The 15,275-nt window shown below is 54.9% G+C and overlaps 2 protein-coding genes across 5 annotated transcripts in view; both read left to right on the top strand.

The window, feature by feature from the left end:
• Rabl6 (RAB, member RAS oncogene family like 6) overlaps positions 1 to 7,734 on the top strand; it is a 27,286-nt gene extending 19,552 nt beyond the window's left edge. For all 3 annotated transcript variants that reach the window (XM_031369364.1, XM_031369363.1, XM_031369362.1), the window contains 8 exons: positions 2,284 to 2,387; positions 3,245 to 3,585; positions 3,841 to 3,988; positions 4,848 to 5,045; positions 5,133 to 5,400; positions 5,780 to 5,951; positions 6,570 to 6,628; positions 6,779 to 7,734. In XM_031369364.1, coding sequence (XP_031225224.1) covers positions 2,284 to 2,387; positions 3,245 to 3,585; positions 3,841 to 3,988; positions 4,848 to 5,045; positions 5,133 to 5,400; positions 5,780 to 5,951; positions 6,570 to 6,628; positions 6,779 to 6,970 — 1,482 coding nt within the window. In that variant the 3' untranslated portion in view covers positions 6,971 to 7,734. The remainder of the gene's footprint in view (positions 1 to 2,283; positions 2,388 to 3,244; positions 3,586 to 3,840; positions 3,989 to 4,847; positions 5,046 to 5,132; positions 5,401 to 5,779; positions 5,952 to 6,569; positions 6,629 to 6,778) is intronic.
• A 97-nt stretch (positions 7,735 to 7,831) lies between these two features.
• Positions 7,832 to 14,091, top strand: Ajm1 (apical junction component 1 homolog). Of its 2 annotated transcripts, XM_031369360.1 has the most exons (3): positions 7,832 to 9,211; positions 10,476 to 10,755; positions 10,840 to 14,091. In XM_031369360.1, the coding sequence occupies exon 3, from the start codon at positions 10,898 to 10,900 to the stop codon at positions 13,820 to 13,822; it is 2,925 nt and encodes a 974-aa protein (XP_031225220.1). In that variant the 5' UTR covers positions 7,832 to 9,211; positions 10,476 to 10,755; positions 10,840 to 10,897; the 3' UTR covers positions 13,823 to 14,091. The 2 variants fall into 2 exon arrangements, with proteins under 2 accessions (XP_031225220.1, XP_031225221.1); XM_031369361.1 differs by having other exon boundaries at positions 10,687 to 14,091.
• The last annotated feature ends 1,184 nt before the right edge of the window (positions 14,092 to 15,275 follow it).

The following is a 15,275-nucleotide window of genomic DNA, read 5'->3' as shown; positions in this document are numbered from 1 at the left end:
CTCAACATGATCTTCCAAGCTCCTACAGAACATCCCACAGAGTTCTTAACAACCAGTGGTTCTTCAAGCTCAAAGTTGCAAAGTCTTTCCACAGACTTCCCCAAAACATGGTCAGGTTGTCACAGGAATACCCCACTATGCTGGTACCAATTTGTCTTAGTCAGGGTTTCTATTCCTGCACAAACATCATGACCAAGAAGCAAGTTGGGGAGGAAAGGGTTTATTTAGCTTACTTCCACGTTGCTGTTTATCAATGTGGAAGCACTCCAATGACCGTTGGGGAACCTGGAGCTTACTGCACAGCCTTCCCATGCAGCTGGTCTGGTCTGGATCTTCTTTGCAACCTTTCTTCTCTGAGAATCAGCTTTTATTGTTTATTGGGCCAGGAAGGCCTGGTGAATCTGGTCAGTTTCAGGGACTTCCTGAAGCTATTTTCAGTTGTTGGCCTTCTTGTTTAAAGAGCTCTGCAGCATGAATGTTTCAGTCTAGGAGGAAACTGTTAACCAAACTCCTCATACTGCTCCAATCTTTGAAAACTTTACCACTGACTTAGACCAAGAGAGATCAAAGGACACAAAGGGATGCCAGAATAGTCATTGGTGCTAAAAGCCTGAGCTGAGATCCAAACCAATATAGCTTTCCTCCATGGTTACTTGTAGGGAATTTGATGGCCACTGTCTGCTGGCAGGGCAGTGGGTACCTGGAAGTACCCATGGATTGAAACATTCCATTTTGGAGGGGCTGGCTGCTCTTCTAGAGAATGGCAGTTCATTACACAGCATCCACATGTTGGCTCACTATTGTCCATTGTCAAGGGATCTGAAGTGCCCTTCTGGCTCTGAGCACCAGACATGTACGTGGAACAAAAACATAGCATGCAAAGGCAAAACATTTATATGCATTAAATAATAATTTAAAAGAAACAAACATTATTTTTTGGATTTCAGAATGTAACTCTGTTAGATTACTTGCCTACCATGCGTGATAGCCCGGATTCAGTCCTTAGTACTGTATAAACCATGTGTGGCACATGTCTGTAATTGTAGCACTAGGGAAGTGGAGGCGAGGAGGAAAAGAAATTTAACATCATCCTTAGCCATATAACAAGTTCAAGGCCAGACCCAGATACAAGAAACATAACAAGCTGGTGGTGGCACACGCCTTTAATCCCAGCACTTGAGAGGCAGAGGCAGGCGGATTTCTGAGTTCAAGGCCAGCCTGGTCTACAGAGTGAGTTCCAGGACAGCCAGAGCTATACAGAGAAACCCTGTCTCCAAAAAACAAAAAACAAACAAAAAAAAAACATAACAAGTCTTATTTTAAAAAAATAAAACAACTATATGTTAGGTGTGGTGATGCACTCCTTTGATCCCACTGCTCAGGAGGCAGAAGTAAGTGGATATCTGAGCTGGAGCCCAGCCTTGTCTACAAAATGAGTTCCAAGACAGCCAGGGCTACACAGAGAAACAAAACACCATATCTCCACAATTATTTAAATCACGTTATTGGTCAGTATTCAGGGTAAGGTCTAAATAGACTTTATACAATGTATGTGATGTGGTTGTCTAGGCTGTTCTTGGTATAGCATATGTTCAGTTTTAAAGTAGAGCCTCTCAGTCTGTGGTATGCCTGCTTGTTGATCCTGAGTGTTGATTGCATCATTCTTGTGTATTTCTTTTCATTTTTCAGAGTACAAACCCCAGGTCTCTTGGTCTGTAGTTAACTCCCACTCTTTCTATTTGGTTTGTTTGCTCTGTGCTAAAAGGACCCCATTGTGAGCCAGGGGCAAGCCTTGGGCCAAGGTCATAAGTTTCTCTGGAAGGCAGTGCCTGTCCACCAGGGCCTCTTCCAGTTAGGAATGCAGTCCTGTTCTGTGCTCCTTACACAGCCTGAAAAGCTGCTGTATTTTAAGATTAAATTTAAATGCAAGAAGCCATGTTGACTGACAACCATGGCAGCTGGACTCAGAGACTTGATTTGATCAGCTTTGATCATCAAACTATAAGTGCATGGTTTATCTAAAGTTTCCTCTAGAGCTCCCCAAACACCTTAAGCACCTGTTTCCATGGCTTTATGGCCTGATAGGCTGTTGTAGCCAACAAAACATGCTGGTGACCAAAGATGTGGAACAGAAGGTGGCACTTTCTGGTGTGGTTCCCCATGACCTATATCCCCTAAGCCGTACAAGATGACCTTGCAGGCAGCCAGACCTCATGTCTCCCAGAAGAACAGACTTGTAAAGTGGGGAGGAGGCATACTCAGTTTTGTCCACTTCCTCTACAGAGGGAGACACTGCTGAGGCAGCTGGAGACAAACCAGCTAGACATCGATGCCACACTAGAGGAGCTATCAGTGCAGCAGGAAACCGAGGACCAGAACTACAGCATGTACGTGAGCCAGCATTTACAGCTGAGCGGGGAGGGTGGGTCCTACACCCTGTTGCCAGTGGGCCCTGGTGTCTACCTTTGGTCTGTGCCTGTGAGGCAGTGGAGAAAGCACCATATACAGTCAGCTTGAGTGTCCTTCAGCCAAGACCTTAGAAGTACTCAGTGTAGAGCAGTATGGGGAGCAAACGTGGCTCAGCAGCTCCTCTCAGGTTCTAGGTCATGTGTCCATGCTATTGCCCAAAGCCCTAATTATTTAGTCAGATCAACATTTTTCTAGGACAAGTGGATTAATACTTTGAGTTGAGCTGTGCTGACCTGGGGAGCAGCCTCAGTTTCCCTACATTCTCCCTCAGTTCTTGTAGGAAGTGTTGGCTCTGACACTCTACACCCCCAAGTACTTTGGAGCCTATGAAGTACTTAAACATGTGATATGGTTCCTACGTGTGGGTCAGTCAGCACATGCCTGTGATGAGAGCAACTCCTCATGTGCGATTGCTAACTTCCTCACTGAGCATAAGCAGCCACACTACTTCATCATTGTTTGGCTTACAGCTACTGGCCTACCCAGATCCCACAGGAGTGGGTGGTCCTGCACCTCTGCTGTGCAACTCAATTCTTCAGGCTGAGGAAGTGCCAGTGTAGAGGGAGAGCATGGGCTTGGGAGCTGCAGTGCAAAAGAAACAGGATAGGCCAGGGATTAGTCTGAGTACCAGTGACTAGAACAGCTGACTGGCACACAGGCCCTGTCCTCTGCGTAACAGTATAAATGTAAAAGGCTCACTGACGCCTGGAGGCCACGGAAAAAGAGGACTGAGGAGAAACCAGTTCCTCACTCCGTGCCCCTTTGCCCCTCCTAGCTTCCTTGAAATGATGGAGGCTCGAAGTCGAGGCCACGCGTCCCCTTTGGCAGCCAATGGGCAGAGCCCATCCTCAGGCTCCCAGTCGCCAGTTGTGCCTCCAAGTGCTGTATCCACAGGGAGTTCCAGCCCCAGCACACCCCAGCCTGCCCCTCAGCTGTCTCTCGGTGTCTCTGCCACCTGTCCCTCAGCACCATCTCCTGTACCCCCTTTGGAGGCCGTGTCCTCCTCTGTACACCCTTCAGCCCCAGCTCCAGCCCCAGCTCCAGCCCAGCGTCGCAGTATCATCTCTCGGCTGTTTGGGACCTCACCAGCTGCAGAAGTGACCCCTTCACCTCCAGGTAAGACTGGGAGCAGCTCTGTCTTGTGAGTTTGGGGCCACCTTCTGGCATCTTGACCCTCATATTCCTCAGTGGAATGTCCCTGTGCCCCTGAAAAGCCACATGGACCAGCCACTCCTTAGCCTAGTTCTAAAATAGCCTGTACCTTGAGCCTGCGTGTGTGCCTTGTCAAGTCCCAATGGTACAGGCACAGTTTGGGGGCTTGCCTAGCATGGGGCAAGGACCACATAAGGAAGAAACAGCATTTCTCTGTAGAGCCAGCTCCAGCTCCAGAGGCTCCAGCAAGAGGTCAGAGTGTCGAGGACTTTGTCCCTGAAGATGGCCTTGACCGAAGCTTCCTGGAAGACACAACTGTGCCTAAAGACAAAGTTGGAGCCAAAGGCCCGCAGCACACTAGTGACAGGTAAGGGTGAGATTGATAGAGCTGAGCACAGGCCCACCTCAAGGACCAACCAACAGCTTCCCCATCCCATTCATACTTGGATCTTCAGGACACCACTATGGGTTGTGGACACAGCCTCTCTGATGCTGGCTAGGTTGGCAGAGCTCTGAGGACAGACGCTGAGCTATGGCTGGAAAAACGGAGGGAAGGGCTTAGGTCATGTCAGAGCCCACTCTGATCACTGCCAGCCACTCTGAGGAATATAGACCAACACCTCACCTGGGAGTGAGGCAAAGTTTATGGCCACAGCAAACTAGAGAATAGTAAACTGAATCTTCCTAGGATAGCAGGAGCCTTGGCAGATGGCCTACCAGGGACATAGGCACTCTTGAGGGTCCATGTGTATGTGTCTTGAGTCTATGTGCAAGGTATAGCGAAGGCCACCTGGGTCTCCATATAGACCCAGAGAAGCAGGCCCTGGCCAGGTCTGACTTCCTGCAGCTAGCCCTTCTCACAATCCCCTCTCTGTCTTCTAACAACACTTGTCATCTGTCTATAGTTAAGCTTGAGATTACTCCCTCTGTCATTCGACAATCTCCGGCATCACCATGTTGTATGGGACCAAGGGCTTCCCTTCCAGAAACAAATAAATTAGAGGCTTCTCTCTGGACTCCTCCCACTGATTCCCTCGTTGGCCAGCAACTAGGCAGTACTTCCCTCACTCTTTAGTCCATCTCTTCTCAGCAGAGTACTATAACAGCCCAGGTCTTGCCACTGAAATATGGTTCTACAGACAGGGCAGCTGTACAGGCAGTGGGGAGGGTAGTCAGCAACACACAGCTCCCTCAGAACTTCTGACTGCCTCCCCCACTCTTTGCAGTGACGATGGGGAGGCCCTAGGAGGTAACCCAATGGTGGCAGCTTTCCAGGATGATGTGGACATTGAAGACCAGCCACACGGCAAATCCCTGCTGCCCTCAGACCCCATTCCCAGTAAGGACATCAGTCTCTCCAGTGAGGAGGAAGCCGAAGGACTGGCAGGCCACCCTCAACAATGCTCAGAGCCTGAGACTAAATGGTATGGGCTGGGATTCCCAGAGTATGGCCAGCTGAGGTGGCAACCCAGGGTGGCCTCAGAGCTCCTGACATTTCTTCTTATGTGAAGGTCCTCCACCAAGGTCTCACATCCACAAAAGAAGGGAGCTCCCACAAGAGGTATACCACCATGGTCAGATGGTCTCACCACTGACTTGGGGCCCGAACTCTGCAGTACCAAGCCATCCACTGATGGATCTCAAAGACCCCAGGAAGGGAAGGACAAACAGGTGTCATCAGAGAGTGATCCTGAGGGGCCCATTGCTGCCCAGATGCTGTCCTTCGTCATGGATGACCCTGACTTTGAAAGTGATGAGTCAGACACACAGAAGAGAATGGTAAGGACAGGCTGCTGACTGGGCAGCTCAGGCTTCATCCTTCCAGAGATAGAGGACAATCAAGAAGGTCTGTTTCCCAGAGCAGGGTCTGAGGAGAGGCAGGAGAGTGTTCCTGGCCCCAGTGCCCCAGAGCCCCAGAGCCCCAGAGCACAATCCTTTATTTACTGTGTGCCTGAAGCCTGCTGGAGAAAGTGAATGAGAGTCCATGGGAGCGCCATTGTCTGCATGAAGGCCCTGCTGATCTTTCTGAATCTGGGTCAGGTTAACCCCTCCCATCCAACCCCAGCTCCTGGAGTCCTAAGTAGACTTGCCAACCTTGCTTCCCAGATCCCACATAGTAGTCAGGGGACAATAAGCCTACCAGCTGCTCTCTTTCCAGGGCAGGTTCCCAGTAAGAGAAGACCTCTCTGATGTGACTGATGAGGACACTGGCCCTGCTCAGCCACCCCCACCCTCCAAGCTCCCAGCCCCTGCTTTCAGACTGAAGAATGACTCCGATCTCTTTGGGCTAGGCCTGGAGGAAATGGGACCCAAGGAAAGCAGTGACGAAGGTAGAAGGGTCTGGGTTATCCCTCTCCTTGGAACCTCCTGTAACCTGGAGGTCCCTGTCTGTGGTACTCCTGTGTTAGAATTCAGACTGCCTATGGCTTCTCTTTTCGCCATAGTAATTAGCTGTGAGGTTGGTGAAACTGTCACACCAGCTGGCAAATGTGCACCCAAATGTGATCCAGAATAGTCATCTAACACTGTCACTCCATCTATGGTTCCCTGTGGGTCCAAGCCTCTGCCAAATGTTCTACCACCATTCCATGCTTTCATGTCCCAAGCCTTTGGGACAGAACTCTGTTAGTCTTTTGGGAAGTAGGGGAAAAAACAGGCCGACAAAAGATTACTGCAGGGAGACTACCTGGGAATCTTAAGCCCAGGCTGCTTGGAGAAGTCCTTGGAGCTGTAGGCCAGGGACTTAGGCCATTTCAGCCCCAGTCAGGTTCTCAGCCCCATGGGGAGGGGGAGAAATTACTTGCAGGCTTGGTCAAGACTCACCAGCACAAAGATACATAGATTGCCTGTGGGACCACACCTGTTGGGAATGGTGGTCTCTGCAGCAGTGCCACCTGACTCTACAGAGTGGTAGCAGGTAGGAGCTAAGCTGTCTTTTTTGTGTACAGATAAAGACAGCAAACTTCCCTCTAAGGAGAAGAAGAAAAAGAAGAAGAAAAGCAAAGAGGTACATACCCTGTTACCACTAACTTCCCAGCTAGCCCTACCACTAACTTCCCAGCTAGCCCAAGGCATCCAGGCCCCTAGAAGGTGGGATTTAGCCTTGTGGGTTGTCCATTGACTCTAGTTCTGCTGTTCTGCTCTTCATGACCCTCAGGAGGAAGAAAAGGCTTCAAAAAAGAAAAGTAAACATAAGAAGAGCAAGGAGGAGGGCAAGGAGGATCGGAAGAAGAAGAGGAAGCCCCCTCGAAGCAAAGAGCAGAAGGCTGCAGATGAGCTGGAAGCTTTCCTGGGGGGTGGGGCCCCTGGTAGCCGCCACCCTGGAGGTGGGGACTATGAGGAGCTCTAAACATGCCAAGGGCAATTGATTGTCTGGGAAGAGGTGGGCTGCCAGTGGCTGGGGAGGCTGCTGTCTATGCACCCACATTCCCAGGACCACCCTGCCACCTATGTCCCCCAGCCATTATGTCTGCCCCCACGTGGTCTGGCCCACTCTACATTGTTTTTTGTGCTGGAGACCTTGGTGGTGGTCAGGCCCTTGGGTCAGGCGCTGCAGGTGCTGGGCCTCAACCCAGCAGAAGCCTGCTCTGCAGGGAGGGAGGGGACAAAATAAGTTGCAGCTGGCTTGGTGGACTACCTGGCCCTCCCAGAAAGAGCTGCAACCAGTCCCCAGTGTTTCTCAGGGATGTGCCTGGGGCCGAGAAGGGACCCACCAGGGTCTGTTTACAGAGGCAGGGCGTGGGGCTGCTTGGCTTCTCTAATGTCCACCACCCAGCCCCACTCCTGCTTGCCTTCCGGAGCTCTCCCAGAGCCACAGCATGGCTTGGGTTGTGGACCTTCTTCCCCATGGATCAGTAGAACAGGGTCCTGCCCTGAGCACAGATATGTGTTACTCAAGAGGGCATGGCAGCATCTGCTACTGCAAAGTGGCCCAGGCCCTGCACTGGGTAAGACTGGCAAGAAAACACAATGTACCACTTCTCCTGTGGGAGATACACTAACAGGCTGCCACTGTGTGCCAGCTGCGCCTCTGCCTGTTGAGCGCCTGCGCAGGTGAGCCCAGAGGGCACCTTCTTAGACACTCCGCCCATACCATAAAGCTCTCTGATTTTACTGTGGTGTGTGACTCATTTCTGGTTTCCTAAATGGTGAGATGAGACCAAACAGTGGGCCAGGTGCCTTAAGCCAAAGAACCATTTCTAAGAAGTACCTGTTCCAAGAGCAGAGGAACGTTTTACAATGTTGGCCCAAAAGGTGGTCTTGAGGACTTATTACCTAACCATATGTCATCCAGAGGACCAAGGTGGCTATGGTTCTGGGTTGATGCAAGGCTACTGCAGGGAGAATGGATACCTGGGAGTCTCAGGCCCTAGGAACGTAGTTGTGTCCCTCTCTGCTCTGCCTCCCTGCCTTCTGGGAGTCTGGGGGTGCCTGCAATTGAGAATTTCGCCCCCGCTCACAGCTCTCCACCCTCACCCACTGTGGACACGTTGCCATGAGAACCCTTCAGAGGCAGGCAGACATTATCACTGCTAGTGACGTTGGAGGTGGAGCATACTGCTGTGCCTACTGTGGGCCAAGACTGAGTACTTTTCTAGGACTTGTGGGGGTGACATAAGAGGGGCTTCCCTTGCTCTTCTGCTAGGGAGCTGTGCTCACAGGACAATTGATAACCGAGCAGGCACTATGGGACAAACATTATCTGGCCCCTTAGCTCTCAGGCTTTGCATTCCTGATAGAAAGGGTCTGCAGGTAAATTACCCCCATGACTGCCCAATAAGCAGTAGCACGGGAATTTTGCCAGGTCTGGTGCCTAACTAGACAGGTCTGACATCTGTGGCCCACCATCTACCAAGCTAGGACGCTGAAAGGCCCAGTGCCTCTGGCAAGGGGCACACAGGGCCAGAATGAGGATGTGGGTTATGGGTGCACCTCCTCATGAAGACCTTCCCCAACAGAAGCAGCTGGTGGCCACCCAGGCTATCTTGGACACTGGAAGTTGCAGATACACTCAGGCTGAAAAAGCCATCTGGCTCCCGGGCACCTGCGGAGATTTTGGCGTCTTCACAGCCAAAGAGGACAGTTCCTGAGGAGAGGCCAATGGGGCAGGGAAATGCTCATCTGCTCCCACCTGGGTCCAACACAGACATGTATTCTGGAAACGTCCCCAAATCCAGTTTCTCTGCAGACAAGCCAAAGCTTCTGGCTCCTTACAGAGCCCTGCCTGGAATCCTTCTGGCAGGCTTCTCGGTGCAAGGGACTTCCCGTTCAGACCGAAAGATTTTTGCTTTGGGGATGCTATACGTTACCCTTCACTCTACACAGCCCAAATGAGAGAGCTAGGGCATCTGTAGTCACACTACACCTCCCGCATTGTAAACGCGGCCCCTTTAAGTGCCATTCTATTGGTCGCCACTAGGGGCAGCACCGAGCTACCAGGCCAGGATCACAGCTGCTGCCTCCAAGCTTCTGCTGGTACCGGGTATATGTATGTGTGTATATATATACATATATAGCGGGGCCAGGTACACACTGGAACCGACTTGGGTTATGCAGCCTACTCGGGCTCGGCTCGTGGAATAATCACCAGGTAAGAGGCCAAGCCAAACTGCCCAGCATGTGGAGCTGTTGGCACGGGAGGGGGGCTGCACGGAAGGATGAGGAGTCCCCGCCCCCAAGCAACGCAGACTAGGTTCTTGCTAATGGCTGCTCCGGGACGGGCCAAAGCAGGGCTGCTATTTGGGAAGGGTCTTCAAAATACCTAGGATACAAGAGCAAGCCCCACCCCCATCCCAAAGGGAGCGTATGTCACAGTGCCCCACTCCTGACAGCAGCAGCCAGCAAAGCTGACTGTCACCTTCCTGGGGCGGAGCCTCGGACCCTGTCATCTTGCCCAAACTCTGACCTGGCATTGAGTTTAGAATGAAAGGGGTCTTAATAGGGTCGGCATGAATCTGGGTTTGGAACAAGCCCTAGTACTTAGTAGCCCTGACTCCAAAGAGCAGCCCCTCTAACAGCCCCTTGTACACCTGGACTAGAGATTGACCCTGAAAGGCCCATCCACTTACAAGTCCTGCCAGGCCCCAACACACTCTCAGCTTCCTCTGGAGCAGATGTAGGTGGTGTGTGTGTGTGTGTGTGTGTGTGTGTGTGTGTGTGTGTGTGTGTTTACCTGAAACCCTCTTTCTCCAGCCAGCTCCAGGCCCTGGAGACCACAGACACTGGTGGCCCACATCAGAACATTAGCCTAGATCCTTTTCAGCCCATAACTCCAGAGATGAACAACCACACGTTGCCATGGAGCTTTCCAAAGCCAGGGTGGGAAGGACTCTGTCCTGGGGAGGGGCTTTCCTGCCCTCTCCTCTGCCTCCTCTTAGCTGGCAGCCTCCTGGCTTGGTACACTAGTGGTAGTTTGAAGCTTAGGGGAAGGAAGGACACCATGAGGTTCTGTAGCCTAAACCTGGCTTTAGCACACACTGGGGGTGAGGGTGGGGTCCATGTGCAATTCTGCAAAGCAGGAGAGTCTTGCTTTGTACCCTTCTCTGTTCCAACAAGCTTGGTGGGTTTCATTCATGGAACTGGGGTCCGAGATTTATGCAAAAGGAAGAGGGATTTGAGACCACAAAAAAACTCTCTGGGATCATTCCTCTGCGTAGGGCCTCATCGAATTGAGGGGACTTAAGCTTAGTTAAAAAGGACTTGAGTGCTAGGAGAGGAGTTCTCTGCCCAGCCTAGTCAGTAGGCCGGAACCTGGGACTCTGCATTATCAGAGGGGTGACTCTGCCCAGCTGGTGGGAGGGAGCCCAATAGTCTCACTTGTAAGGAAATCTAAAAGCGCATCGTTCCAACTTTAGGCACCAGAGGGCAGTAGTGCTGAGATCACGTTCCGCTTTGATCTACCCAAGCCTGCCCAACGGACCCTAGCACAGAGAGAGAAATGCCTGGCAGGTTCAACTCAGGAGTTCCCTCTGCGGGGACAAAAAAGGTCCACAGTAGACTAAATTCTCCTGGCCCGTCTACCCGACATGGACTGTGAGGTTTCTCCTGCATGTACTTCTGATATAGGCATGGAGTCAGCACCAGAAGCCTTGACCAAGACCTGCAGCCAAGGCTGCTCCATCCCCTATGCCCCAGGTAAGCCGGACCAGCACGTGGGGTGGGTTGGGGTAAAGGGTTTGGGGTGCAGAGGAGGCTGCCCTGACCGGTATCTCCTCCCAGGACGAAATCCCCAAAAGGCCGAGTGACTGGAGCTGCCAGCCTGGGGACGTCTTTTAAGATGACCCGCACGGACCCGCCGGACTTGCTGGTGTCGACCGTGTACCAGGACATCAAGGTGGTGGACCCAGGGCTCACGTCCAAACGCCAGCCATGTGAGCGATCCGCGACCCGGCCTGCTGTGCCCACGCCTTTCAACAAGCGCCACTGCCGTAGTTTTGACTTCTTAGAGGCCTTGGACGAGCCCACCATGGAGACACACCCAGAGCCGCCACCTCCTGAACCTGCGCCACCTCGCGCTCGGCCCAGAGACAGCGAGCCTCGGCGCCGCACCCGTTCCAAGAGCGCGCCCCGTGCGCCCCAAGGCCTGGCGACTGCTCCGGCTTCACCGCCCGTACTGCAACGCAGAGGCCGGGAAGCCCAGCGTGCGGTGCGGTTGGAGGGGTCGCCGCGCCGGGAGCCCTCGTATCCTGCGCTACGAGCTCTCGCTAATGAGCTGCACCCCATCAAGCTCCAGCCACAGCGGGGAGGCCCCGGACGCATCGCGCCTCTATGCGCCACTCCAGGCCGCTGCGCACCACCAGAACCACCCGCTGGGCCTGTCCCCCATGTCCGCTGCCGTTTGGACATCAAGCCGGACGAGGCAGTGCTGCAACATGCCGTTCGAAGTTCGCGATCCTGCGCACCTAGAGAGACGACGTCCTGGGCTCGCACAGCCCCACAGTTCCATGGCCTCACAGTTCCGGGTCCTCGACACGTGGCCCTGTCACGCACTCCCACTCCCAGTGACTTGTACTGTACTGACCCCAGAGCACTGTACTGCGATGGGCCGCTGCCTGGGCCCCGGGACTACTTGGAGCACCGCAGTCAACCCTTCACAACGCCTCCAGGTCCCACCCAATTTTTCTACACCGAGGAGCCCGAGGGATATGCAGGCAGCTTTACCGCAAGCCCCGGCTTTCCCTTTGATGGCTACTGTTCCAGGCCCTACTTGTCCGAAGAACCCCCTAGACCCAGTCCAAGGCGTGGGGGCAGCTACTATGCTGGCGAAGTACGCACCTTCCCGATCCAGGAGCCCCCCTCCCGCTCCTACTACGGGGAGACAACTCGAGCCTACGGTCTGCCTTTCGTTCCCCGGTATGTCCCAGAAGAGCCCCGGGCACACCCCGGAGCCCGCACCTTCTACACAGAGGACTTTGGGAGGTACCATGATCGCGATGCACTGGCTCGGACTTACCCGCACCCGCGCAACAGCCCAGCCTGGGCTGACTGGGGTCCGAGGCCTTACCGCACCCTTCAGGTGATGCCGCCTGCCGCCCCTGGACCACTGTTGGCCTCGTGGCACGGCGGTACCGGCACAAGCCCACCCCGGCTGGCCACCGATAGACGCCACTACTCCCGATCCTGGGACAACATCCTAGCTCCTGGTCCTCGTCGTGAAGACCCTCTAGGACGCGGCCGCAGCTATGAGAACCTCCTGGGACGCGAGGTTCGGGAGACGCGGGGTTCATCCCCTGAAGGACGGCGTCCACCAGTCGTAGTGAATCTGTCCACCTCACCCAGACGCTATGCAGCACTGTCGCTGTCCGAGACGTCGCTGACCGAGAAGGGCCGTGCGGGAGAGAGCCTGGGCCGCAACTGGTACGTCACGCCGGAGATCACCATTACAGACAACGACCTGCGGTCAGTGGAGCGCCCGACAGCCAGGGGCTGGGAATTGCCCGGAGGCCGACCACGGCAGCCCGCACCCACGGTCCCTGAGGGTCCTGCTTCTAGCCGCCAGCGCAGCCTCGAACAGCTGGACGAGCTCATCACCGACCTGGTCATCGACTCAAGGTCGCCAGCCCAGGCCCCGGAGCCTGCCGCCGAAGGTTTAGGCCGTCAACTCCGCCGCCTGCTGGACTCACGGCCTGCGGGCCCTGGAGGAGCCACCGCGCTGGCGCCGTCGCGCTCGCCCCCGGCCTCGGCTGGCAGCACCGAAGAGCCCGCCGGCTCGGGGGAGGCAGCCGACGCCTCCCCTGAGCCCAGCGCGGACGAGGATGACTTGATGACCTGCTCCAATGCGCGCTGCCGGCGGACAGAGACCATGTTCAACGCCTGCCTCTACTTCAAGTCTTGCCACAGCTGCTATACCTACTACTGCTCCCGTCTGTGCCGCCGAGAGGACTGGGACGCGCACAAGGCGCGCTGCGTGTACGGCCGCGTGGGCAGCGTGTGCCGCCACGTGCTGCAGTTCTGCCGCGACAGCAGCCCAGTGCATCGCGCCTTCTCGCGCATAGCGCGCGTCGGATTCCTGTCGCGAGGCCGCGGCGTGCTGTTCTTGGGCTTCCCGAGCCCAGGCTCTGCTGACAACTTCCTCCGCTTCGGCCTCGAGGGGCTGCTGCTGTCGCCCACCTACCTGTCGCTGCGTGAGCTGGCTACACATGCGGCGCCCCTGGGGAGCTATGCACGAGAGCTGGCGGCCGCCGGGAGGCTCTACGAGCCGGCGGAGTGCTTCCTGCTTAGCGTGTCCGTGGCCGTGGGCCCCGGCGCTGCACCCCCCGGAGCCGCTGCCCGGCCCGCGCCGCGCAGTCCTGGGCCCACGGTGCGCAAGTTCGCCAAGGTGGCCCTGGCGGCTGGCAGCCCGACGCGGCCACCTCCTGCGCGTGGCGGAGAGCCAGATATGGAGACGTTGATCCTGACACCACCCCCAGGCACTGCGGGCCTGGACGAAGAGGGTGAGGCCGGCCGGCGCGCGCGTGAAGTAGCCTTCATCCACATCCAACGGGAGCTGCGACTGCGCGGCGTCTTCCTCCGCCACGAATTCCCACGTGTCTACGAGCAGCTCTGTGAGTTTGTGGAGGCTAACCGGCGCTTCACACCCACAACTATCTATCCTACGGATCGGCGCACTGGCCGCCCCTTCATGTGCATGATCATGGCTGCTTCCGAGCCGCGTGCACTAGATTGGGTAGCCAGCGCCAACCTGCTGGACGACATCATGTGAACCATGGGACTATTAGGCCCAGCCCCGGATCCCGAGCCCTGCCTTCTCTACTCAGGCCCTGCCTGATCCATCACGACCGCCCCCCAGAGTCTGGACCAGTTGGTTCGGAGCCTCCCAAGTCCCCTGGGCCTCCTCTAGTCGTCTACAAATTCTCGACCCTGAGCTCCACCCACTCCACGCCTCTAACTTTGCTTAGGAGCCCCCAACCCTACCCCTGTCCCGTTTCCAACCAGCTGCTTCTCTTCCTTTCTGTTCCTAACTGGACTACCCAAATTCCACATCCTGGACTCTCCCCAAGCCAGTCAAGGAGAGGGGGTTCCCCAAGGGCCTGGTCCTCGCCCTCGGTGCTCCCCACTGGGAGGTGGGGTGGGACTGAGGACCGCTGGGCTCTGCCTTTTAGTGGCAGGTTACTACTACACTCATCCCATGGGGACAAACTCCGTTGGTGTACATTGTGGGTGCTTGCTATAGCTCTCCAACCCTTCTAGTCCAGAAATCCACGTTAACTAAAGCCCAATGTCCTTACTTTTAGCACTTCCCCTAATCCTCCTGTCTGGGGTGTGTCAGGCTTAGAGGCCTACTCCCTGTGCACCCCTATGCTGTTGAGGCGTTCAGTGGGCATGGCCAGCACTGTACACTATCAGTGCTGCCTGTCCTTCAGTGCTCTCGCCTCTGGTCACCTTAGTCTGGGCCCTTGTAGGACTGGGGAATTTTCAGGCCAAGGCCCAAGCACAATCCACCCAGCCAGATGGAAACCTGAGCAGGGGAAGCAGTCTGGGTGGTGATCCAGGGAGAGTTAAGATCTGGCTGGGTAAGGATTTGAGCTCCCCAACACCTACCCAACAAGATGGCCTTAAAAAATCTACCTTCCAGAGAAGATGAGGTTCAGACCTTGATCTCCCAGGGAGGTGGGAAGTGTGTGCTGATGAATTAGCACGGGGCCCTACAGAGAGCAGCACCTACCATCGAATGACTTGGGAATCAGTAAGGAACAGGGCTGCCCCTCATTAGGAACTGGACTAGGAAAGGTGCCAGAGTAGTGAGCCACCAAGTGTGGGAATAGTTAGGGAGCTGGTGCTGAGGCCTTCCCTGAGGTCAGTCCTCTGTGCAAAAGTGCCCTGGCTGCGCTCCAGCTGAGAGAGAAGCCGAACGAAGCCTGATGTGCTGTGGAGTCGGCTAGGCTTGCCTAAGCCCTTTGCCTGACCCCTACAGCCTAAGTGTACCTGGATCTGAGTCCAGGACTTCGTGGAGGGTGTGACCCAGAGAGGGCTTGCTACCAGACTCTCCAAGCCCTCTTCAGTAGCCCCAAGCCCTTAGGAGCTCTGAAAGTTCAATTTTGAGAACCTGAGACACACACCTATGCTTGAGGGTGTGCACAAGCACCAGCTACCCTCTACTGTATGTCCCCAGGATCTCTCTCTCTCTCTCTCTCTCTCTCTCTCTCTCTCTCTCT

The sequence above is a fragment of the Mastomys coucha genome, unplaced genomic scaffold (genome assembly GCF_008632895.1).
Source record: "Mastomys coucha isolate ucsf_1 unplaced genomic scaffold, UCSF_Mcou_1 pScaffold15, whole genome shotgun sequence".
Lineage (NCBI taxonomy): Eukaryota > Metazoa > Chordata > Mammalia > Rodentia > Muridae > Mastomys > Mastomys coucha.
Note: the sequence above shows the minus strand (reverse complement) of the source record. Positions and strands in the feature narration are given on the sequence as shown.

Bases quoted from the DNA above. Each gene is read 5' to 3' on its own strand.
- Ajm1 (XM_031369361.1), top strand. From the start codon at position 10,898: ATGACCCGCACGGACCCGCCGGACTTGCTGGTGTCGACCGTGTACCAG.